Below are 27,882 nucleotides of genomic sequence, written 5' to 3'. Positions count from 1 at the left end.
TCTCCCCCATTGTTTGTGTATCATATATACTCTATTATTATTATTTTCATTTCTTTTATTATTTTATTATCATCATATACATAATATATATAATTTTCTCTAATATTCTGGGGATATTTAGCTCCAGGATTTAAAGTTTGTAATAATACGAGTTCCACCTCTAAGGTCCAGATTCTCAAATGGTCGTAAGTTAAATTACTCATTTAATTGTAGATGTGAGAGCGCATCTAACTGGTTTACTTTACCATGTAAGTCACTCATATGAGAATTAAAATGGCTTTGGAATTACACTGAGACTCAACAGAAACTATAAAAGCTTTCTTGTTTTCCCAGTTAAGGAGGAAATTTAACTTGTGAATCTTTGAGTATCCGGAGAGGGGGAAGTACCACTAACAGCAGTCATGGAGCCAAGTGATGTACTGTATATCTGAAGTGAATGTACACAAACACTGACACATATTACTTATAAGGAAAGGTTTAAAGACACATTTAGGCATTGAAAGAAAACTCCAAGTCTTACTGAGAATGTATATTGCGACGACATAGTCATTTTGAACCTTAAAACAATGTATAATTAAGGCTCATTTTCTTATGACAAACACAGGATCACTAGCTAGAGAGGGAGTGTGTGTGAGTGTTGGAAGTGTGGGAGGAAGGGAGGGAGGGAGGGAGATATTGGCGGTGGTGTGGTGATGGTGGTGTTGGTGTTGGTGTTGGTGATGGTGGGAATGTACACATGTGTGATGACGCGGGCGGGTGTGTTCTGCCAACCACACCCACACACACTCCCCACAACTGATTGTAAACCCAGAAATGTAAAAAAAAAAAAAAAAAATATGGACCCATGGCGAAGATGAGGTTCAGTAGCCCTGTTCTCAAACATATACGACGGTGCTGTGAGCAGACGACACAGCACAGTGACATCATAACCCTGTGAGCAGACGACACAGCACACATCCTCTGATACTATGGCATGGTGGTGTCGTTAAGCTCCTCTCGTCTACAGGTCAGGTCAGGTCAGGTCAGGTCAGGTCAGGTTAGGTTAGGTTAGGTTAGGTTAACGTGATGACACAGTTCTTCCAGCATCCTGATCAAATAATCCAACATTATTGCTGTGAGCTTGAGACACACCAAACCTCACCAGTATGGAAGCTAAGAAAACAGCAAGTCTAAAGTGTTCTAAGCTAATCACACAACAACAAGTCACCCAGTGTTCTCAACTCACGACAAAGTAGAAAATCACCTGTGCTGTGACCTTACGACATCATACTTTATACCTGGTGAATGAGTGAGAATACTTGATGATCGTGTGTACCTGACGTAAGGTAAACAGGTGTTCCATGATATACAGACCAGCCTCGGGTAACTCACAATACTGCCTGGATTATGAGATGATGTATGTATGTATGTATGTATGTATGTATTGTGGGTTATTGCCATTGTAGTAGATTTTACAGTGTCGAGAGCTCAAACCACTAGAGTTTTGCTGTGCCGAGAGCTCAAGCCACTAAAGTTTTGCTGTGCCGAGAGCTCAAACCACTAGAGTTTTGCTGTGCCGAGTGCTCAAACAACTAAAGTTTTGCTGTGTCGAGAGCTCAAACCACTAGAGTTTTGCTGTGTCGAGAGCTCAAACCACTAGAGTTTTGCTGTGTCGAGAGCTCAAACCACTAGAGTTTTGCTGTGTCGAGAGCTCAAACCAATGAAAGAGCTATAATGTATCCAAAACCCACACTACTGTTGCTGTGTCGTCACCTCACAACAGATGTAACCTCAGGAATCAGGTTGTTTGAGATGAAGGGTCAGTTACCTCTGCCATCCACCACTAGTAAATACAGTAACTCCGTCCACAGCAAAGGTGACAGGTGAATAACGCATGTAATTTGATAAAGATGGAAGTGAGAAAATAAAAAGGAATTCAAGGAAGAGTGAGAAATAGAAATAAGAAAAAATAGGAGAAATGTGTAAATAGAAGATACATTAGAGAAATATGTAGATAAATAAGTAATTAGAAGAGTAATTAAGGATTGAGAAATAGATGAAATATCGAGAGAAAGAACACCAGGAAAATATAGGTATTAAGGTAAAAGATGAAGAAGGATAAAGGGAATGAAACAAAAATGAAAGATTCAACTATAGAAAATAAATTAAAAACGAGGAAATTGAGAACAAGGACCAAGATATAAATGATAAATGAAGGAAAGTACAATAAGATAAAAAAGAGGAACTTCCAGAAACTTGGGAAGAGAGAGAGAGAGAGAGAGAGAGAGAGAGAGAGAGAGAGAGAGAGAGAGAGAGGAGATAACTGCTAATATAATCTGGTAAGACCTAAACACCAAGGAGATATAACCATGCAATTGAAAGCCTAAGGTGCAATTGCAGGACAACTCTCAGCTGGCGTATAAAATGACTTGAAATTACACAGATAGACAAAATATATTTGGTCATAGAAGTTACTGTTACTATAAATGGAAGAATTTAATGTACGTTGGATATAGATGAACTGTAGGTATTGTCAAGTTAAGAAGTAGTAGGAAAATATTTTAATTAAGATGTATTATTAATTAGTCATCTTTCAGCTGTCCATAGCCATTTGGGGTAGTCTGACTGCTCTCTGTTACGTAGTGTTGACATGTACAGTACTAGACGTGTACTGTTGTTAGTTTTATTTAAAGCCAATATGTTCGGATGTACTGGTGACGTATTTATTCTAAAACAATATGACCTGTTGATATTTTGTTTTTTATGTGTTGTTGACTTTCACTTCAAAATAAATGTTATATATTGGTATTCCTGCATCAGTGTCTATGATAATTTCCTGGTGTTTCTAATTCAAAATCAATGACAATATTCTGGTGTATCTAAATCAAAACCAAACACAATTCTGGTATTTTCATCATCTTAGCTACAGTACACTACACTGCTTGCACCGTCCTCTCAACAACCAGAACCTTACAAGCAACTGCGTGAGTGAGTGTTGACGTTGGTGGAGGAGTTTGTACAGCGTTTGCCAATTATGGTGTTGTAAAAAAGATCAACTTAGGAATTAGTATTAAAACGTGTTACTTTATTTTTCTTTCTCGTGGGGAGGTTAATATGGTGTGTGTGTGTGTGTGTGTGTGTGTGTGTTTGGAGAGAGAGAGAGAGACTGAATGCGTGTGAAAGAGAGAGAGAGAGAGAGCGAGGAAGATGAAAATAGAGAGGAAAACACAAGAGATTAAAAGAGGACTGGAGAGAAGAAAACAGACAGACAGACAGAACAGCAAAGGTCAAACACATCTCAACCATTCCTAAGATTAAACGAGAAAGTCAATAAATTCTCTGGTGATGATGGAAGCTGGGCCCACAAACAGCTGCTGAGACTTGCCTTCAGGACGTTCAGTTTAGTGGTAATTGTCTTTTGATAATGTGAAGTTATGTTTAATGTGAAGTTAGTGTTTTGATGTGAAGTTAGATGTTTTATGTGAAGTTAGATGTTTGATGTGAAGTTAGTGTTTTTGAGGTGAAGTTAGATGTTTAATGTGAAGTTAGATGTTTTATGTGAAGTTAGTGTTTTTGAGGTGAAGTTAGTTTCGTTTCGGATACGAAGTTCGACCAGTTAGTAAACACTGATTTACTCCTTATTGAGAAAACGCCTGGAAAATATTATTAAACCTAAAAAAAATAGATTAACAGCATAAAGACAAGGAAGACAAACAGTACGGAATAAACTGATAAATACAAAAAGAAAAGAAAAAATATGATAATGAAGGAATAACGAAAGAGGAGGAGGAGAGAAAAAAAATTAGTTTTATATTTACGTAAGAAGGTTTAAGAAGAAATGTTCGAGAGGGCGGCTAGAGACCACATAGATATTACTACTAGCTGTAATTACCCTGTCACCCTTCCCCCTTAAAGCTGAAGCCAGAGTCACGCACAACAATACGAACATGACAACAGGTTAAAAAAAACCAACAACTACATCATAACATCCTCATTACTTTGAACCTTACGAGGCATTAACATAAGGTTTAATTTACCTTATTGTAAAAGCACCGGTTCATATCCAGATAAATGTCACCTTGGTATAGTATATATTCCGGATTCTCGGTTTTGAGTCCGGATAAAGGACTTCGGATATGGGATTTAACTCCTCCTGGTATCCGTGAGAATGGTTTGAGAATACTTAAGTTTTATAATAAGTACAAACATTAGTATTATACCTTAAAATCTACAATATGAACAGAGAGATATGTACATAGTCATATGTATGTATGTATGTATGTATTGAGCTTTATGTAATTGAATATTATATAAAAGTTTAAAGAGTAAGATTAACCTTATTTCCTTTTCTCTCTCTCTCTCTCTCTTCCCTTTTCCTCTTGATTTTCCTTCTTGTCTCACCTCATCCACTTCTTTTCCTTTTCATTTTCCTCCTCAATTCATCTGATTCTTGCTTTATCTTCCTCTTGTTTTTCTCACTATCGATATTTGAACACATTTAATAAACTCTGGCAACACCATCATTGTTTACATTTCAGCCCGACATTCACTCCTCTGCTAATGTCTCGTCTCTCCCATCAACAGCACCTTACAGTTCTATTGAGTTCTTAGGGGTAATCACATGCGTTTGTTTACTGATGTTCATTCATAAAAACATCAGCTGAGGCACTATACTATTACTACGTTGACTTTCATTCATAAATTCCCCGTAGTACTATAGTCTGACGCAATACACTGATTTTCATTCATAAATTCCCCGTAGTACTATAATCTGACGCAATACACTGATTTTCATTCATAAATTCCCCGTAGTACTATAATCTGACGCAATACACTGATTTTCATTCATAAATTCCCCGTAGTACTATAATCTGACGCAATACACTGATTTTCATTCATAAATTCCCCGTAGTACTATAATCTGACGCAATACACTGATTTTCATTCATAAATTCCCCGTAGTACTATAATCTGACGCAATACACTGATTTTCATTCATAAATTCCCCGTAGTACTATAATCTGACGCAATACACTGATTTTCATTCATAAATTCCCCGTAGTACTATAATCTGAAGCAATACACTTTCAGTCATCACTTCTCCACTCATTTCCAACCAACACCAACATGTTTTAAGTTCATTGGTTCAGTTCTCATAATGTATCACTCACTATCACAGCAGTTATCGCTCAGTAACTTTCTTCACCCACATAGGAACTCTCAGCGTCAAGTGCCCCAAGTTTTCTGAACAATAGACGCTGTTGAGTGATCGATTTATTTACAAAGTTCCTCTATATGTTTCACGCTGACGTCACAGGCTTATGAAATTCTTAATCCAAATCCCTTTCCATTAATGGCATTATCCGGTGACCGTATAAGGATTTTTTTTTAGATTATCCGGTCACCAGACATCAGTACAGTCACTTTATACGGATTATTGTGAATAATCCGGTTGTTGTACGGTACATTATCACCTTGTATATCTGACTATTTGATATGGATTATCCGGTCACCAGATATCAATTCCTCTATATATCCGGCCACTTCATTTGACTATATATGGGGATAATCCGGTTACTTATACATAAATAAACAGTATCAAATACCGGATTAAATGCCTTTTGTACACCTTTACCGTTCAATTTCTCACCTCAAGTCCAGAATCAACGCTTAACCGAATCACCAACTTTCCGAATTAACACTTAATCGACTCTGCGTTCGAAATAAGGTAGACCATTTCCTATGTGTTCGAAATTACCGTAAACCGTCTCCTTCACTGTTCAAATTTATGTTCTCTTCATGACCCGCTGTTCGAATTTCATACACTGAATCACCCTGAGACACCTGACAGGTATTTGGTCACTTAAATCCTGGGATTAACCGTCGCTGGCGCTAATCCTCCATAAATCCGGTTAAATCCAATACCCTGTTCGCTTCTGGATTACTGAAGAGCTGGGACGTAATAAATGTCCTTGGCTTCATCGTCGTCTTTTGGCTTCATCATCGTCTTTTGGCTTCATCATCGTCTCTTGGCTTCATCATCGTCTCTTGGCTTCATCATCGTCTCTTGGCTTCATCATCGTCTCTTGGCTTCATCATCGTCTCTTGGCTTCATCATCGTCTCTTGGCTTCATCATCGCCTCTTGGCTTCATCATCGCCTCTTGGCTTCATCATCGCCTCTTGGCTTCATCATCGCCTCTTGGCTTCATCATCGTCTCTTGGCTTCATCATCGCCTCTTGGTTTCATCATCGTCTCTTGACTTCATCATGAACTATGCAAAACACACACACACACACACACACACACACACACACACACCTTATAATCACAAAATAAACAAATAAATTCCTAAAACAAAGTAATTTGGAATGATAATATTTTCTCTACTGATGCCAGAGTATTTGTTATATTACCGATAGAATACATCACCGTTAAGCCTGGTAGTTAAGCTTGGTAGTTAAGCTTGGTAGTTAAGCCTGGTAGTTAAGCTTGGTAGTTAAGCCTGGTAGTTAAGCTTGGGTATTGGTAGTACTGACAATATACTGTATAATAATGCTGACAATAGTATTACATAATAAACATATAATACACATAATGACAATACTTATATTCTTCTTAACTACATTATTACTCTATGTGGAAACTAAACATCTACATAATATTATAAATCTATGTAGAAGATAAAAACTCTATATGTAGAAGTAAGAACGACGGGAATAAAGAAGTGTACATGATGATTGCGACGCCCCCTTGGTCTCCACTATCACCACCAAGACCACCCACCCACCCACCTGCTCATGGTATATCGACGAATCATGACCGAGCATCATCAATTCATCCGTCAATTTGCTTTTACATATTTATTCACTTTAATTAATTCTCGTTTACTTGTACTAAGAGCTGACTCAGTTCTCAGTTTCCACACGTAGCCATCCAGAAGTATAAATTAGTTATATATCAGTATTGTTCTTTATATTCATCCACCTCCTAGTGACACTGACTCATCCACCTCCTAGTGACACTGACTCATCCACCTCCTAGTGACACTGACTCATCCACCTCCTAGTGACACTGACTCATCCACCTCCTAGTGACACTGACTCATCCACCTCCTAGTGACACTGACTCATCCACCTCCAAGTGACACTGACTCATCCACCTCCAAGTGATACTGACTCATCCACTTCCTCGTGACACTGACTCATTCACTGCTTCAGTCCACTTACAGGTACAGCTGCATCAAGGCTTACCTTAAAGTTTACGTGTTAACACTCACGTAATACTGCTCACTAATACATGGTTACAGGTACACCATAACCTACAGTGAAGGAACCTCTCACACACATATATATATATATGTTTATATTTACAGGTGCATATAAGACAAAAATATGGATATTGGCAAGTATATACCTGGCAAGCGATCTATGGCTGACTTATAAATCATTTTGACAATATGCCGAAAATGTGTCAAAAATATAAGCATATTATCTTCCCACGTGAGGGTGTGAAGTACTGTCCTCCGCTGCTGTACACACACTAGTTAGTTACTTCGCCTTCACATCTTTCTCAGCGTTGATAAAATCCCCATCAATCACACTTATATAACTATAACAAAACAAAACAAGTATATTGTCTCAATCACGTAGCACCTTCACTCACTCGCTCGGTGGCTCCTGGATCCCCCAGTTCGATCCCCGGCAAGCAGACCAAGCCACAGTGAACACATAACAGCGACCACAACTCTTACAGGAGATATATTGTAGTGTGTGGCTGTACAGGACACAACATGGTGGCGGGAGCGTGTGCGGATGATGCAGTATTGCTATTAAAGTCAAGTTATAATCTAATTCCGGGCACCGTAGTGGGTAACCGAGAGAAGGTAGTTAGAACAGTGACCGTGTACAACTGTTGGTTACAATTATAAACATGCTTGCTTAATTACCTGCTAACACATCTATTTGTTAATCTAAAGCTCATGAGATGTGAATCATTATTATAATACATTTATGAACAACTTGTAGGAAAGACAGACATACATGATGAACCCTCGGTGCTCCCGGCGGGTCGAAAAATATAAGAAGACTGGGCCGCTCGCTCGCCAAATGTTCGCAATACACATTCAGGGAAGCTCTCCACCAGGTTCACTCCCACGGGTTAAGAGTATTATGTACAGCTCTTTAACATTACAGAGAGTTTATGATATACATTATTAACTTATAGATCCGACTAATACTTTCTGAATGTAGGAAAATAGGTCTAAGATTTGGCCCAACCACTGCCTCTAGTAGTCCTGACACCACACGTGACCAGCTACTAGTGGCCACATTAATGATACATATTACTAAGTAAGTAATCCGGTAAAATATTAACATTTACTGTATATATACACACTGATGATTCCTACCTCTTTACTGATGGCTATATAAACCTAAGTATATATTTTATTGTCACCTTGTAGAGACATATATCAAGAGGAAGAGTAAACACGTAAATAAGCCACACTCTAAATAATTATATGTTCTTGGTTTATAATTCGTAATTATAGTAAATAACGTCTTCATTTATACAGTTTACAGTTAGTGTCTGTCCACCACCCTCACAACATGAGGACCTCAGGTCAGTTAGCTTATTCTTAGACATTTTATTATTAGTCCACTGAGAAGGTTGGCGGAGCTGTCGGCGTCTCTGATGATTCTTGCAACACAACACATCACTTCACCTTCTGTGGCGTCCCTTCCTCCTAAGGTTCTCAAGAGCTAGATATTAATATTTACTGACGTGCTGTAACAAACTTATGTCAAGCTTGTCTGACTGACCACAGCAGACCTTTAACACAGTCTTTGCTAATAAGTTATGTGTACTCTCATAGGTAACTTAGAGGAGGACATCTCAGAGAGCAGTCTGCTCATCCACTGAAGGTTGTTGACAGGTGATGACGATGTGTCTGCCAGCCAGTTGGGTGCTGGTATTGTTTCTTTGAGGCAACAACGACGACAGACGACGGGCAAAGCGGCTGGCGGCTCCTGGAGGGGGTGCTGAAGGGGCAGGAGTCTGGGAGTTGGGCGACCCATTGAGGAGCGTTGCGGCGGAGGCGGTGACGGCGGGGCTGGTCACACCCGCGTTCCCGTTGTCGCTGCCGTTTTTTCCCGAGGATGTCTGGGGGAGACACTCGTCACTCACATGGCAGGGGGAGGAGCAGGACAAGACAAGAGAGACAGTAACAGGGAGGAACGAGAATGACAACTATGAAGAGACAGATGAGTTAGGGGAAGACGGAGGCCAGGTTGACTAAGGCGGCTCACCGTAGAGTGGAGTAACCATGGTGAGGGGAAGGAGACAGGGTGTTATAAACTACAGAATGACAACAAAGAGAAGATAATGTTATAAAAATCCCATCAACAAAGACTCACATGAACTATACACATGCACACTCTGAGACCACATGAATATATTAAAGTATATTAGGGAGTATAATACAGTCAATTGGTGCACTTACAAACTACTGATTAATATATTATCCTCTAATAACTTATTTGATGTAAAAAGTGATAAGTTTAGTTAGTAATTGAAGTAGAGTCACCAACCAGAAGTCCTGTCGCCTCTCTTCCTGAACCCCGAGAGATTCAGACTCGTGAACCCGAAGCAGTAGAGTGTTACAATATTCTGTCCTCAGATGCTTTGGGTTCACGAGTTTGAATCTCTCGGGGTTCAGGAAGAGAGGCAACAGGACCATATATACAAAACATCTATTAGTTGACATACACACAGACAATGGTATTAGGAAATTGTATTAGAATTTTTAGTAAATATTAATGGGAGAGAAAGAGTATAAATAACATGTAAATGATAGTACTTTGTAACATTAAAAAGGCCATTGACATAGAGAACACATCCACACCCTTGGCTCGTAACAGTGACAACAATGGTGGTTATTTCTATTAACATCTATTTAGGATTTATAATGGTAATAGGTTCAAGTTGGGGAGGTGATTGGGTGAGGCGTTTAGGGGGTTGTTAAAAACATATTCCCAGGAGACAGCCAAGGGAGTGGGCGAGTTACTACACAATCCACCATAGATCACTTAGTTCAGTGTGTGAATATATACAGTACATTAGTCTATATATAGTGTGAACTTGATTGTGTTTAAGAGGTAGGTGAATATATACAGCTAAACATAAACAAGCACAGAGAGAGAGAGAGAGAGAGAGAGAGAGAGAAGGGGACAGGGAGACACACCTTCTTGAGGAGTGGACGTGAGACATCGTCAGGAACGGGGTGGAGGAGAGCGGTCTTGGTGGGCGTCAGGAGGGCGGGGGTGGGGTTGTGAGAAGGACTGGGCACTGTCAGGTAGTGCCCAGGGCGGCCCCCGCTTAACCCACGACCATGGGTGGGGCTTCCTCGAGGGCTACCCGACCCGCTGCTCCTGTGGGAGGGATAGCTACACTTCCTCCGACATCTACCCTTCTGCCACCTACTCATCTGCCATTCACTGCCTATGATACCTCCTTCTCCTCCAACTGAAGGTCATACTTCTTCCTCCATGACTCCAGTCCATTTGTTTATCCTAACCCCTTCCACCCATATATTCTACCACCACCTGCAACACTCTATCTACCACCACCTGCAACACTCTATCTACCACCACCTGCAACACTCTATCTACCACCACCTGCAACACTCTATCTACCACCACCTGCAACACTCTATCTACCACCACCTGCAACACTCTATCTACCACCACCTGCAACACACTATCTACCACCACCTGCTGTCTTACCTGCAACCTCTATCTACCACCACCTGCAACACTCTATCTACCACCACCTACACACTATCTACCACCACCTGCAACACTGTCTATCTACCACCACCTGCAACACTCTATCTACCACCACCTGCAACACCTCTACCTACCACCTACCTGCTAACACACTATCTACCACCACCTGCAACACTGTCTATCTACCACCACCTGCAACACTCTATCTACCACCACCTGCAACACTCTATCTACACCACCACCAGCTATCTACCACCACCTGCAACACTCTATCTACCACCACCTGCAACACACTAACACAACACTACTCTATCTACCACCACCTGCAACAACACTATCTCTGCAACACTGTCTATCTACCACCACCTGCAACACTCTATACCACACCTGCAACACTACCACCACCTGCAACACTGTCTGTCTACCACCACCTGCACCTGCACCACCTGCAACACTATCTACCTACCTGCACACACTCTATCCACCACCACCTGCAACACTATCTCTACTACCTGCAACACTCTATCTACCACCACCTGCAACACTCTATCTCTGCAACATCTACACCACAACACACACTATCTACCACCACCTGCAACACTCTATCTACCACCACCTGCAACACTCTATCTACCACCACCTGCAACACTCTATCTACCACCACCTGCAACACTCTATCTACCACCACCTGCAACACTCTATCTACCACCACCTGCAACACTATCTACCACCATCCACCTACCAATAACAGCCTCATATATTTCCCATAGGCTTTCCAATTGAACCTTAATGCTCATACAGTGGAAATAACGACACTGCTAGCAAAAAGGCGGGCGAAGGTTAGCCTGGCGCAACTTCCATAGGTTTATAATTACCGAGGGAGGGGGAACGCCAGGCACCATTGATTGCTCGTTGTGGCGTTGCTTCCTACGGTGCGAGCAATGGTCTTTACAAATGGTAGAGCATCAGTCACTGTGTAAAGACTTGTGTTGTGGCTCCTGACGATCTATCCTGACGCTATCGTGATTTCCCGAGACCTATCCTGACGCTATCGTGATTTCCCGAGACCTATCCTGACGCTATCGTGATTTCCCGAGACCTATCCTGACGCTATCCTTATTTCCCGAGTCCTATCCTGATCTCCTTGTATTGCAGTTCAAGTTTCCATGTCCACCTCCTTCACCAGTGGGCGTCGTTACTAACCCAGCTGCCCCCTGACACCGCCCACCGTGTTGGTAGTGACGGACTCAACATTAGCGGAGGCACACAGACAGGTAGGTGTCAGGTTAGTCCCAGCTGAGGTGTGTTAATTAAATCACACATACAGTATAAATCATGAGACACGACACATACACATATTGTACATTTATCATACATATGTACATTCTCTTGTTAGTACAGTACATCGCTTGGGTAAAAGTACATTATGTTACATATATAAAAAAATAAGTTAGATATTGATTTTCTTAAACAGGAAGATTAATACAATGTTTAATAAGTTGAAAATAATGGTATACATAAGAATATTATTGACCTTGACCTTGAGTACAGCTTTGATAGGGTCCCACACTAGAGATTAATAAGAAACTATAGAGAGAAGCTCAGCACCAGAGGGGAAACTCTAAATTGGATGAAGGGCAAAGTTAACGAAGAGGGAACAAGAGAGTGAGCAATAATGTTATATATTCTAAATACCTCCAGGAACATGAGACATAAAAGGTAAAAAACAGGAGCTATCACGAATAAATAGCTCCACTGTAGTTTGTTTTATCCCATGAATAAATAAGACCTATCGTAGTTTATTTTACCATTAGTCCTGTGTTTACGTTTAACACTGACGTATCGTAGGGCTCTAGTAACCCCTACAATAACCTTACATGTTATAGAGGTGACATCATAAGTGACGTCAAGTAGCTGAGGTGACATCATAAGTGACGTCAAGTAGCTGAGGTGACATCATAAGTGACGTCAAGTAGCTGAGGCGACATCATAAGTGACGTCAAGTAGCTGAGGTGACATCATAAGTGACGTCAAGTAGCTGAGGTGACATCATAAGTGACGTCAAGTAGCTGAGGCGACATCATAAGTGACGTCAAGTAGCTGAGGTGACATCATAAGTGACGTCAAGTAGCTGAGGCGACATCATAAGTGACGTCTACCTGTTCTGACTCACTTGTGTCTATCGCTGGAGCTTTAATTGTTTATTGTGACTTACTTCATCTACTTTATTACTTCCTTGTATCACCTTTATTTACCTTTCAGCCAAACTATTAAAACACTGTCCGTAAACCAGGAATAAAACCAACCACTATTTAAACTCATCTACTCACTAATAGTCTTCAATCCTGTGCCCCGAGTTCTATGCCCCGTTCCCCGTGCCCAGAGTTCTATGCCCCGTTCCCCGTGTCCTATGCCCCGTTCCCCGTATCCCGAGTCCTATGCCCCGTTCCCCGTGTCCCGAGTCCTATGCCCCGTTCCCCGTGTCCCGAGTCCTATGCCCCGTTCCCCGTGTCCCGAGTCCTATGCCCCGTGTCCCGAGTCCCTATGCCCCGATCCCCGAGTCCAGACCCCAGTGTCCCGAGTACAGTGCCCCGAATACCGTGCCTCTAGATACTATACCGTGCCCCGAGCCTTACCTCCTGCCCCGTCACTAACCTGTAGGATGAGCGACGTGACATACGCATGGAGGACATCCTAGAGAAGCGCGGACTGCCATCCTCCACGTTGCTGTAGGCCGTGGCCATCCAGGAGTGTAGGGGCGAAGGCTGACGGTACCAACGTGAGCAGAAGGTGCGTAGGAAGGTCCGCCGGTACTTGTCACTCATGGCGCAGTAGAGCACGAAGTTACAGGCGGCGTTGATGGCGGCCAGGAGGTTGAAGATATTGCCCAGACTAAGCTCGACGTATTGACTGTTAGAATGAGGTTCTGACTGTGGACAAAGAGGGTAATTTTAGCGTGTGAGAGAGAGAGAGAGAGAGAGAGAGAGAGAGAGAGAGACACGTGTTGCCAAGGCCTCGTGAAGCCCCTGCCAATTAATTAGTGGTGACCAGGTGTACAGTATACTAAGTACCCCTTGATATACCTGCCTCTAATACAACTCTTAACTGTATTTACAGAATTTTAATCCTTGGAGTTATAAATAATGAACTGTACCAAATACTTACATAAATATTGTATTATATGTACAGTATATGTATATGTTTTGTAATTTAATGTTGACGATAAACATACATACAGTATATATATGAACAAATATACGATATCTACCACCCAGCAATATTCACACACTGCTACTACTACTTTGTTGTCACTCGAAATCAAGTATGACGATCATCCAGCTATGACACAATGATATGAGTTATTAAGGATGTGACCGAGGTTGGTGAGTTCTAAGGTGACTAAAGAGACCGATACGGGACCGGCAGGTGTATTGTTTGGATTTGGCCGAGGTTCTCTCTGAAGGCACACACACACACACACACACACACACACACACACACACACACACACACACACACACACACACACACTTACCACATAAACTGTTGTATACAGCAGGAGGACAGCAACGGGCAGCTGGCACACGAGGGCCAGCAACACCACAGCGATAAGCATGATGGTGATCTTGTTCTCCTGCGACTGTGAGTGGTTGTCCCTCTCCACGCGGTGATTGGTCATGGTGCGTCGCTGTGCTCTGCTTAGCTTCACCACGTGGATTAAGAAGGAGTTGAACACAGCCAAGAGCACCAGAGGCAGTAAGATGAAGATTACTGCCGTGAACCAGTAGAACACCTGTAAGATCATGAGGAAAAAGTTCTTTCAGTATATCAGTGAGTGAGTGATTCATTAATGGTGTAGTAATGGTATTATAGACTATAGAGGAACCTAACTGACGTGAAGCAGAAAGAAATTTGTCAGCAGTATTTTGAGATGTAGAACAAGTGAAGACACGTGTGGCAGTACAACAAACCTGCCCACACCTACAACACCTGCCCTCACCTACAACACCTGCCCACAACTACAACACCTGCCTACACCTACAACACCTGCCCACACCTACAACACCTGCCCACACCTACAACACCTGCTCACACCTACAACACCTGCCCCTCACCCTACAACACCTGCTCCACACCTACAACACCTGCCTCACACACCTACAACACCTGCCTCCACCTACAACACCTGCCTACACACCTACAACACCTGCCCTCACCTGCAACGCCTCACCTACAACACCTGCTCCACACCTACAACACCTGCCCTCACCTACAACACCTGCCTACAGAAAACACCTGCCCACACCACACAACACTTGCCCTCCACCTACAACACCTGCCCTCAACTACAACACCTGCCTTCACCACAACTGCCTACAACAACACTGCCCACACCTACAACACCTGCCCACACCTACAACACCTGCCCACACCTACAACACCTGCCCTCACCTACAACACCTGCCCACACCTACAACACCTGCCCACACCTACACAAAGTCGAGGAAAATCACAGAAACTTTGCACGTGTATTCTCAAACATTGGTTAATTTATCCCGTAATTGAGGATCAGAAAAGCCATCAGAGTTAACAGTCGTGTCAGTTCCAATTCCTATCCCGACAGTCAACTTTATGCCTTAGTTAAAACGAGTCATTTTAGGACCGTACTCACATTTCCATTTCCATGAGAAAAAATATTCAAACGATCCCTTGGGAAATCGAAGCCATAATACTCGTATGTTACATTTGTGGCGGATCTGATGGGTTGTGGGAGGTGTGGAGTTTAGATGTACCTGATTGGCCGGTGACTATGGTGTTAAAAAAATCTGGATAGCGAGAAATTAAATAAAAAAGTTGAGAACAATTTTAAAATATACTTCATTAAGACGTGTGTGTGTGTATGTGTGACAGAGCATTAGTGTGTTTAGAAGTCCTTGAATTTTGATAATTTTATACTTCTGGGAATTATTAAGAGAGGAGGACCCTCTACCCAGCCCTTTAAATTCTCTCGCCTCATCTACAAGTAACTACAACAATGACATGTCTCAACCTAAACGCTTACAATCCTTACCAAGGCTGTAAAAAATATCAGGGCTGGGATCTTGTAGCGAGGAGCGAGGCGTTGTGATGTGCGGGAGTGATGGAGAGGGAGGTGGTGTGATGTGCGGGAGTGATGGAGAGGGAGGGAGGTGTTGTGATGTGTGTGGTTGGTGGAGAGGGAGGTGTTGTGATGTGTGTGGTTGGGAGGGAGGGAGGCGGTGTGATGTGTGTGGTTGGTGGAGAGGGAGGTGTTGTGATGTGTGTGGTTGGGAGGGAGGGAGGCGGTGTGATGTGTGTGGTTGGTGGAGAGGGAGGTGTTGTGATGTGTGGGGGAGACAGAGGTGGTGAGGAGGCAGAATGTAACCTGAGGGTAGTGTATGTATCTTATTTTCACTAACACTTCATCTTAAACTTCTCCAACAATCACTTCGACTTATTCCAACATACACTACAACGTTCCTCAAAACCACCAAATCATTGAGTGAAATATATTGTACAAAAACACACAGACAAAGTGGTTACAATACCTTCTACACCAACACCTAGAGGTCGATATATATTTTTGAAATGGTATGGAGACGGCGAGACTAATCAATAATAATAATAATAATAATAATAATAATAATAATAATAATAACAATAATAATAATAATAATAATAATAATAATAATAATAATAATAATAATAATAATAACACGAGAGTTAATGGTACACTGTATATTGGACCTGAAAATTAATCACTGTTGTGTTTTATCAATGAACCATCTTCCTTATGAACACACACAAGGCCGTTCCAAACACTCATCCTCCCTTCAGTCAGGAGATAATGCTTACAAACACAGACCCAGTGATTCTATGTCCTTCCTATGCCTACACTGGTTGGGGGACAAACAACGTTTTTGTCAACAGTGTGGTGAGACGCGTGACTGAGTGGTGTGCGACTGGTGCGGGTATAGACGCTGCCATCCTCACTACAAAAGGGGGAGTTGATCCTGGAGGATTTACCCTTACAGCCTCTGCTTAAGGTTGACGGGAGGGAGGGAGTGTGTAATGGGGTGGGGGGTGGCTGTCACACTGAGGGGGGAGTGTGTGGCTGGGGCCCTACTGTGTCCCGGGCGTTTGGTGAATATTTACTGAATTTGTAAACACGGACTGTGGCGCTGAATAACACTGAAAAGAGCAGGATGTTTTTCCCTCTTGGGGATTGGGTCTGGGGGGATGGGGTCTGGGGGATGGGGTCTGGGGGATGGGGGATGGGGTGTGGGGGGAGGGGGTAAAGAGGATGGAGGGAATTTGATTTTTTTTTAATTTTGCCACTTACAGCGGCTAGTTTATTGTGCACCCCATACTCATTCTGTGAGCAGTAGAGCAAAAGGATTACAGAGTGTGGTTCACAAGAGGAACTAACCCCCGTAGTCAGGATATTATGGCACTGAGTGTTACACAGTATTTCAACTAAATTCTTTGCTTAATTCTATACATAAAGGGTAACTTATTCACAACTGCGTGAGTACAGGAGTGTGAGGCAGTATGTCTGGCCGCACACTTTGCTACTCACATTTACGTGAGAAGTATTGAAGCACATTGTGTGTTTGATTCTATACATGAGAACTGATATAGCTACAAAGTGCAAAAAATTGGATACAATCTTAATATGTCGGCTATCTTGCCATTAGAGATGAAGTGTTGTGCCATTTCACACACAGTGTGCTTGGACCTGTCCCTAAAACTCGAGGACGTAGTGTTCAAGTGTGTGGCTATATGTCTGGCCACACACTTTACATTTCGTCTTGTTCACATCTGCTTGAGGAACATACTGCCAAAGGTACTTATATCCTAACCTTAATCTAGCGGTTACAACATCTTGTAATCTAGTGATCTTGTTACGTGCTCCATATACATGTTTCACTTGATACATCTCATCATGGTAAACTATGGCTCGACTAGTGCCTGTTTGCACTTGTCTACTTGCGTCAAACTCATCAATAAGTTCTTTCCTAATTACAGTTTTAAGGGTTCTTTTTGACAGACCCAAATTGTATTCAACGGTGTCTTTGTTAGACGCGAGTTTGGCGAGGGCATCAACTCTGTCATGTTTTATGAGGCCTCTGTGAGAGGGGATCCACAACAGTTTGACCTTGACACCCCGGTCAACAAGGTACGCATGTTTGTGTCTGGCTTCAGAGACAAGAGCGTGACAACCTGAGTCGAAGGTGCCAAGGGCAAGTAGTGATAGAGAGTCAGTAATGATGAGACTGTCAGTAACAGTGGTTTTAATGAATTTAATAGCTGTGAGTATGGCAACTAATTCAGTTTGTAGAGTGGATGCCCAGTTGTTAATTCTAACTCCTTTCTCAATTATATTACCGTCAGGTTGAGTCACAACAGTGGGAGGGCTGGAAGGATAGGGTGAGGGGATGTGAGTGAGTAATGTGGTAAGGTAAAGAAAAATGAAACAAATGGCAATATACAAACACAAAAATACGATAATAGATAGAATAAGAAGATACGACCTTGTATGATAACGGTAATAATGTTGCAAAAAAAATATAAGAAACGGTATGAAGAAAAATATAGTTAAAAAAAAACTAATACTGTACTCGAAAGATGAACATACAGTGAAGAGACGATTCCAAATACTCTGGCTGACGTAAGAGCTATTTGATATAAAATTAAATAATGAATATATCTGGATAATATACATTGAATTAGGATATAAACTCGTAGGAAAATAAATAAATAACTAAATAAATACCACCGCGTCACTGAACTCTCCTTCAGTATCCCCGCCAATATAATCCGTTTTCTATGTTAGTCACCGAGAAATTCCCTCCTCAAAAAGGAACCTGATTTCCAGCGGCTAACAATATTCTCCACGTTGTCATTATCTTTAACCCGCTGTGACGTGGCTGACGGAATGTATTAGGCCAGGTAAAGAGACAAGAGAGAGAGAGAGAGAGAGAGAGAGAGAGAGAGAGAGAGAGAGAGAGAGAGAGATATCAAGACTAATTCTCCTGGCTGGTATTTCAAGTGATCGCGTCACCTTTCACTGCAATTTGAAACTTCATTATTTCGTCGTAATGAATAAAGATAAAAAGAAAGAATAGAAGAGACATTTTCGATATATGAGACAACCATTTTCAGCCTTGGTCTATGATGGCTGGTTCAAGGGGGCCCCATTATATTAGGATGTGTTTGGGGCCCAACAAAACTGTGACGTCATAAAACCAGGGGCCCCATGTGACCTACCATTCGTATTACACAGTGCTATAAAAAGAGCTTACTCCTAGACATAGTTCCTAGTACACATAATTTTAACATTGGTTCATGCTAGTCACAACATAAAACCCACCTCCACAACTAACACTAAAACACCGACTTCTAACCTCACCTCTAACCTAACCTAACCTACCTAACCTAACCTTACCTAACCTCACCTAACCTAACCTAACCTGTTTGACAATATCGTCACCCGGGATGCTTGACGCCAATCTTCACCTCTCATTAAAGTTTGCAGGTAAGTTAAAATACAAAGGTGAGGATAAACTTGAGACGTGAGGTAAAGAGAAGCACTCAATGGGGGTGAGGGGGGGGGGTTGTTCTCACCAGCTGAAGGGTCTCTGTACAGTGAAGCCTCCATATAACGGACTATCCTACGGACCCTCGATATAACGGACTACCATTTATTGTAGAGTCCGTTAAATGGGGTTATACACAGTGCCGGATTTAGACCTGTGGAGGCCCCTGGGCAGCTGCTGCCTTGCCCACTCCTCAATCCGGCCCTGGTTATACACCTAACGGACACTCGATATAACGCTCTACCCTCAATGAAACACTATGAAGAAATAAAAAATAAATACAAATTGGTCTATTAACTTTATTAAAAAGTTAAAAGACTAAAATGTGTTTATAATAGGCAATGATAAACACAATAATGTTTATAAACAGGAAAAACTAAAATGTGTAGAGAAACAGAAGAATGAACGATCAAAATATATATGTGATAAATGAGGTGAAGGATGGAGGAGAAATGAGAGAAAGAAAGAAATAGGGGCAAGGAGAAGAAAGGTTTAGGAGAAGTGAAGGAAGAAGGATGAGAGGAGGGAAGAAGGAAGGTGTTAGAGGAGATAAATGAGGGGAGGGGTGAGGGGTGAGGGATTAAGGGGGGGTGAGGGGTGAGGATTAAGGGGTGGTGAGGGGAGGATTGGAGGGGTGGTGAGGGTGAAGGATTAAGGGGGTGTGAGGGGGTGAGGGATTAAGGGGGTGGTGAGGGGTGAGGGATTAAGGGGGTGGTGAGGGGTGAGGGATTAAGGGGTGGTGAGGGGTGAGGGATTAAGGGGAAGGGTGAGGGGTGAGGGATTAAGGGGAAGGGTGAGGGATGAGGGATGAAGAGGTAAGAAATGAGGGGATTACTGAGAGAAGGGAGAGAGAGGGGACTGAGAGAGAGGGGACCGAGAGAGAGGGGACTGAGAGAGAGGGGAGAGAGAGAGAGAGGGGAGACGCCCACCCAGCAGCCCTCGACCTCAATTACCCTCTCTTGTCCCGGGTCATCAATAGCGACGGATTTGATTGAATTTCCGGAAGTTTTTTTAAAGGCTCTCTTCCCTGTGACCTTTTCACTGTCGCTAAAAGGAGATTCTTACGCCAATTTCTTTCCTCACTTTCCGTCAGAGTGAGCGTGCCTGGGTGATGAGGCCCTTGAATTTATCCTCAAGTGGGTGTCCCGGGGAGGGGGGAAATATCTTGCCAAGATTATGAGAAAAAAAATGGTATCCCCTTGACTGAGGTTTGTTTTTGTTTTCTATGATTCAATTTTCTTTTTTTTTTTAGGCATAACTTATCTTTTTTGGCCTAATGATTTTTTCTATGTGATTGATTTAATTACTTTTTGTTCTTTCAATGATAAGTTACAAGTCATTTCAATTATTATTTTTGTCAATATAATTTAGTTACATATTTAATTTCGATCGTCTTTTACCAATCGCCAGGCTTCTCATAAACGTCTAGGTTAGGTTAGGTTAGGATAGGACTGGGGCCTGGTACGACTGGGGTATAGTAAGAGTAGAGCCTGGGGCCTAGTAAAGCTTAGAGCTACTAGAACTTGGGGTCTGATAGGACTTGGGCCAAGTAAGACTGGGATCTACTAGCACTGGGTGGGTGAACAACTAGCACCACCACTAGCCAATACTCATCTTACCTTCTTATAGGTGGCGTTGCTGCCGAGGACGGAGTAGTTCATCACTAGCCTGGCCTGTCCAGTGGCGTCGGTCACCTCGTTGATGACCCACTCGTGCGGGGTGGTCGCTGTCAGGGCGAAGCAGAGGATGAACACCGCCACGATCACCCTCTTGGCCCGACTCTCCGTACAGAACACCTGACGAAGTAGCAGAAGGTGAGCGATGTAGGTAATGGAGAGTTAGAAAGGAGGTACCATGACCCAGAATGACCTGACATGACCCAACGTGACATACCATGACCCAGAATGACCTGACATGACCCAACGTGACATACCATGACCCAGAATGACCTGCCATGACCCAGAATGACCTGCCATGACCCAACGTGACATACCATGACCCAGAATGACCTGACATGACCCAACGTGACATACCATGAACTAGAATGACCTGCCATGACCCAGAATGACCTGCCATGACCCAACGTGACATACCATGAACTAGAATGACCTGACATGACCCAACGTGACATACCATGACCCAGAATGACCTGCCATGACCCAGAATGACCCTGCTGACACCAAATGACCCTACAATGACCCCACATAACCCATGACGCCACATGACCTGAGCCAAAAGAATCACCATGACCCCATTAAAGTGAAGATGACGTCACAAAGCGGCCTCCACAGTTTGATGTTATATTCTGAGTTGAAGGAAACAAGTTACTGACCTCTCACACTTTCTGGGAACAGTACCTATTTCCTGACCTCTACGCCCTCCTCCCTTCCTTCCTCTTGCGCCTTCTCCCTTCTCCTTTCTTCCTCCTCTTCCCTTCGTCTCGCCACTCCACCCTTCTTCCTTCCCCTCTTCTCCTTCCTCCCTTCCTCTCACTTCTACACCCTTTTCATTCCTTACACTTACCCCTCCTCCCTCCTCCTTCCTTTTCCTCACTCACCCCTCCTTCTCCCTTCCTCTCACCCCTCCTACTCACTTCCTCTCATCTTCCTTCCTCTTTCCCTCTGTATCTCTCCCCTTCCTCTCATTATTGCTTCCCTCCCTTCTCCTAAGCTCGTTAACATGTCTGCTACGTGTTTCAACAGGTTTCAAATTTCCCAGCACCCAGCCAGACCTCAGTTGGATATACGTGTACTGATTGCAGGTGAATACAGTTCTGATTACAGGTGAATTATACCTTCAAATACACATAAATAGCAATACAGTGAAACCTCCATATAACGGACTTCTCTCCATATAATCCGTTAGATGGAGGTTTCGTTGTATAAGGCATCATATGAACTAAATTATAATGTACTGAAATCTTATAATAATTAGGTATATAATTATGAGTTTATCATCGTCTTGCTTCAGTTCTATTCTGAATATATTGATTATATTTTTTGATAGTGGGTGAAGGATGGAAGGAAGAACGTGGGGGAGAGGAGGGTAAGAGGAGGGAAGTTGTTGTGTTGTAGAATATAAAGATTTTTGGGGGTGTGTATGTCTTATTTATTTACATCTTCCGGCATACTGTGAGTGTGTGTGTGTGTGTGTGTGTGTGTGTGTGTGTGTATTTTATTTCTTCTCTGGTACTGTACATCGGTGGGCGGTAAAGGTACAGGTACACTCAGGTGACCATGACTTACCTTGCCCTTGATGGGGTGACACACGGCGATGTACCGTTCAATGGTGAAGGTGACAGTCAGCCAGATGGACGTGGAACCTGTTGACACCAGACAACTCAGGTTAATTAATGTCATCTTCTTACCTGTAGATCAACACGTATGATTATTTTTTGGAGATTTATTGTTCCTAATTAAGTCCCCATTATCACCTTTCGTGGAGGACAAAGGTTGGCTCTTGGTGGTGAAACTGAGTCACATGAATGAGTCTCTGAAATGACTCACCCTGACTATCATCTGGTGCTGGTGTGTTGTTGTGACTCATTTGGGGTCGATACTGCTTCATGTTGTGAGTGAGTGAACCATTGACAGCCTACTGTACATCCCAATATAGACACTTCAATATATACGTATCCGGATTCAAATACCAAAACAAAGTTGTATTATATAAAAAAAAAGTCGAAATGGGGAAAACAATGTCATATGGACGACTAAGGTGACAATGTTTTATTAATGGCACTAATTGATTTCTTTAATGGCGAGAAATTTGCGTATGTAAATTTATGGTGATTTTGGTAACACGCTTTTAAACCCTTCAGGAGGGAAGAGTGAGGTCATTCTTCTCAAAGGGTTAAATCAACGTCCTCAAAGGGTTAAATCATCGTCCTCAAAGGGTTAAATCATCGTCCTCATGGGGGTTAAACCAGCGTTCTCAAAGGGTTAAATCATTGTCCTCAAAGGGTTAAATCATCGTCTTCATGGGGTTAAACCAGCGTCCTCAAAGGGTTAAATCAGCGTCCTCAAAGGGTTAAATCATCGTCATCAAAGGGTTAAATCAGCGTCCTCAAAGGGTTAAATCACCGTCCTCAAAGGGTTAAATCATCGTCCTCAAAGGGTTAAATCACCTAAATGAGTCACCTTGTTTATGCCGCTTCGAAGCCTCAAAGTTTTATGACCCGTGTAAAGCTTCACGTTTGGTTCGTATCATATTTTCAAATCTTCGAATGGTGACTAGACATCCTGTTCCCTGTAATGGTGAATGACGTGGTGGATATTCTTGTAACAGTCATCATCATCATCATCACTACCTTCATCATCATCATCATCAACCAAGCTAATGACCACGAAACAACCCCTCCAGGCAACCACACTCACATCAGCCTTGACGATTAGTGAATGAGTGAGTGAATGACCAGCCTTGACGATCAGTGAGTAAGTGAGTGACCAGCCTTGATGATCAGTGAGTGAGTGACCAGCCTTGATGATCAGTGAGTGACCAGCCTTTGACACTGCGTGAGGAGTGGACCAGCCTTGGACGATCAGTGAGTGAGTGAGTGACCACCTTGGATGATCAGTGAGTAAGGAGTGACCAGCCCTGACGATCAGTGAGTAAAGTAGCACCAGCCTTGGACGATCAGTGAGGAGTGAGTGACCATCCTTGACGATCAGTGAGGAGGACCATCGCCTTGACGATCAGTGGTGGTGGTGACCATCCTTGATGATCAGTGAGTGAGTGACCATCCTGAGATCAGTGGTGAGTGACCATCGATGATCAGTGAGTGGTGACCATCCTGACGATCTCATCAGTGGTGGTGACCATCCTTGACGATCAGTGAGTGGAGTGACCATCCTTGACGATCAGTGGTGAGTGAGTGACCATCCTTGACGATCAGTGAGTGGTGACCATCCTTGACGATCAGTGAGTGGACCATCACAATCTTGAGTGACCATCATGACGATCAGTGGTGAGTGACCATCCTGAGATCAGTGGTGATACACACATCAGTGAGTGAATCAGGAGTGAGTGACCATCCTTGATGATCAGTGAGTTACCAAGTGGTGACCATCCTTGACGATCTGGTGGTGACCATCCGACGTGTGAGAGTGACCATCCTTGACGTCAGTGGTGACCAGCCTTGACGATCAGTGAGTGACCAGCCTTGACGATCGGTAGTGGTGACCAGCCTTGACGATCGGTGGTGAGTGAGTGACCATCCTTGACGATCAGTGAGTGAATGACCAGCCTTGACGATCAGTGAGTAAGTGAGTGACCAGCCTTGATGATCAGTGAGTGAGTGACCAGCCTTGATGATCAGTGAGTGACACACATGACAGTCATCCACTTGAACTAACCCCTAGCATGACGCCTGACCATCACCCTCTTACAGTGGTTGGCTGTCATGCACCTGTCAATATTTACTTTATATTGGTGATAGTAAACGGATATTGCGGTCGCTTCTGTCTGTCTGTCTGTCTGTCAGTGTTTGCGTGTGTGTGAGATATGTATGTATTTGTTTGTCTATGTCTGTCTGTCTGTCTTTCTGTCTATATCTGTCTATGTGTGTCTATTTATCTCTCTATGTGTCTATCAATCTGTCTGTCTGTCTGTCTGTCATGCAGTTGGGAGTGTTTATTTAGTGTGGGGATATTGTAGTCAGTTGAGCCTGTTTTTGCCCGTCCACTGTACAACGCTGGAGGACAGAGGCAGTCAGTACTTCACCTTGTATAATGGAAGCAGATCACAACTGAGTTTAAACATTGACTCAACACTGAACTAACTCGGGGTCTTGGTGAGGGTGTCTAGCAATCGGTTCTGTGTGTGTCTGTCTGTCTGTTGATATGTAAGATGTAGTAGTAGTAGTAGTAGTAGTAGTAGTAGGTAGGAGAAGGTGGGTAGAAGGAGGATGAGGGAGGTGGAGGGAGGAGGTAGAAGTAGGATGAAGGAGGTAGAAGGAGGATGAGGGAGGTAGAAATAGGATGGGGGAGGTAGAAGGAGGATGAGGGAGATAGAAGGAGGATGAAGGAGGTAGAAGGAGGATGAAGGAGGTAGAAGGAGGATGACCACACACACACACACGTCCATCCATCAAGGCGGCCACAGACAGATATGAAGTGGCGCGGAAACCCAATAAACACCTTCAAGAACAACACTTGAGAATGTTTGCCAAATATCCAACACGACCTTGGATGTAACCCGAACCTACCCGACACTACAGTAATTCCGGGTTATGAAAAAATGACAACACTACAGCCGGTTAAGGAGTCACGAACTGTATGATACGGCGAGATTTTACTTTATATATAGTAAACGACTTTGTTATAAAATCTATATCCGGAAATGACGTCACGAATGAGTATTTGTGTGTGTGTGTGTGTGTGTGTGTGTGTGTGTGTGTGTGTAAGAGGATAAAGTTCAATGACTTACCCAGAGACTACAGCTAAATTATGTATATACAGGAGTCCACCCTAGCCCTAGCCCTAGCCCTAGCCCGCGTCCTTAGTGAAGATCAAAGGACATGGCGTGGAGGAGAAGAGAGGTTTCCTGCCCTCTCTCTCTCTTTCTCTCCTCCACTCCTCTTCCCTTTCTCATACTTCGTCTCCTCCTCATCTTCTTTATACTTCTTACACATCTCTTCCTCTTCTTCCTCCACCTTCTCCCTCCCTTCTTCTCCATTTCCCCTTGTCTCTCTTCCTTTTTAACTTATCTTTCCTATGCATCATTTTTCTGCCTTATCTCTGCTTTATCGTATTTTTGTCCCTTTACTTTATGCATCTCTTTCTCTCCCTTCCAAATTTTTCTGTCTTCTTGTTCTTGTTCTTGTTGTTGTTGTTGTTGTTCTTCTTTTTCGTGTGTATTTTTACTTTTATCTGATTCTTGCTTTATTCTTCATTTCTTATCTTTCGTTCCTTGTGTAATTATTCATCATTTATTTCATACACACTACATCCACACACACACACACACACACTACATCCACATACACACACACTACATCCACACACACACACACTACATCCACACACACGCACTACATCCACCCTTACCTTAATACATTTATATTCTCTGACACCTTCCCATCTACCCCCCCTGACCCCCAATTGGCTAGAGTATCTGGTGACCTGAGCAGACATCACACCTCGATGTTCAATATCATTCGGTCTCGATGTTCATCTGGCTCTGAATCTGTCTCAATAATCCTGCATGTTTTTTGTGCTTTGGGTCTATTGTGTGTGTGTGTGTGTCATGTGTGTGTGTGTGTGTGTGTGCACGAGTATATATATATATGAGTTTGTGTCTGTCTGTATGTATGTCAGAACTAAAAATACCGAGACATATAAACACAATTGGCACACAAACAACATCAACAACAAACAGTAAACAGCACAACAAACAACAACACGAAGAGTAAACAACAACAACAACAACACAGGAAACAACAACAATAACAAACAATAATATACAATCAAACAAACCGTAAACAGCAACAACAAACAGTAAACAACACGAACCAACACACCAATCACCTCACCCTATCTTAACACACTGATGATAAACGACATGATATAATATGACAACAATACAAGAGGTGTAGGGAGGAGGGCTGACAGATGACCTCTCTCTCTCTCTCTCTCTCTCCAAAATGGCTTTGTTTACAAGTGTCACCTTCCTGTCCAGGTGTGGGCCGAGGAGAGGGATCAGGTCTACCTACATCACCCTCTCCCCTAACACCCTTCTCTTCTCTATTCCTCTCTGCCTTTTCCGTCCCGCATTCTGTTGTTGTTTTTTTTTTGTCAGCGTCAGTGATTCGTTAGATTCAGTTCAGGGTTGGTGGGGGAAAAAAATACGTGAGAGGTAACAGTACAGGTATATTTTTGTACGTGTGTGTGTACGTGCGTGTGTGTGTGCGTGTGAGTGAGTGCGTGTGCGTGTGTGTGAGTGTGTACGTGTGTGTGTGTACGTGGGTGTGTATGGAAAATCTGGGTATATTATTGCATCTCAATTTTTTTTTTTTGTATGTTATGATGAAATGTTTTGATATGTTTTGTTGTGGTGACGCTGAAAGACAGTCATGGAGGGAGGGGGGGGCGGTAGGGAGGGGGTGTGGTAGAGGAGGGAGGAGGGAGTGTGGTTTTTTTTAAATGGTGTCTGGTCTAGTTTATTTATACAGAGTCTATGGGACCTTGTTGTGATGTGTTCGCTTGTTGAGTTCGGAAGATCACTCGCAGTGTGTGAGTGTTGTCGCGGTGGTAATTTACGGACGTACGGACAAACGGATACATGTAAGGACAGATGCACGGATGGAATGATTCACGGACGGACAGATACATGGATTGATGGCTGCACGAACGGACGGATGCACGGATGAACAGATACACGGATGCATCACCCTCCAGTAGTCATGCAAACTTACCCACAGCTAAACTAAACCTCAGATAACGAACAATAAGTTATACAGCGAAGCAAAACCCACACAGCAAGGAGGGAGGTGGTGGAGGG

General features: G+C 42.9%; 1 protein-coding gene across 3 annotated transcripts in view; it reads right to left on the bottom strand.

Annotated features, from left to right (window-relative positions):
• Positions 1-514: 514 nt before the first annotated feature.
• The window catches only part of LOC121873591 (FMRFamide receptor-like), a 199,176-nt gene continuing 171,808 nt past the window's right edge, over positions 515-27,882 (bottom strand). For 2 of the 3 annotated variants that reach the window (XM_042377229.1, XM_042377228.1), the window contains 6 exons: positions 22,629-22,705; positions 21,003-21,179; positions 14,301-14,558; positions 13,421-13,695; positions 10,222-10,408; positions 515-9,140 (listed from right to left, as the gene is read on the bottom strand). In XM_042377229.1, coding sequence (XP_042233163.1) covers positions 8,874-9,140; positions 10,222-10,408; positions 13,421-13,695; positions 14,301-14,558; positions 21,003-21,179; positions 22,629-22,705 — 1,241 coding nt within the window. In that variant the 3' untranslated portion in view covers positions 515-8,873. The remainder of the gene's footprint in view (positions 9,141-10,221; positions 10,409-13,420; positions 13,696-14,300; positions 14,559-21,002; positions 21,180-22,628; positions 22,706-27,882) is intronic. The other variant, XM_042377230.1, reaches the window with a different exon arrangement.

This window comes from Homarus americanus, unplaced genomic scaffold (genome assembly GCF_018991925.1).
Source record: "Homarus americanus isolate GMGI-L3 unplaced genomic scaffold, GMGI_Hamer_2.0 scaffold22688, whole genome shotgun sequence".
NCBI classification, from domain to species: Eukaryota; Metazoa; Arthropoda; class Malacostraca; order Decapoda; family Nephropidae; genus Homarus; species Homarus americanus.
This window is presented reverse-complemented; position numbering and strand designations above follow the sequence as displayed.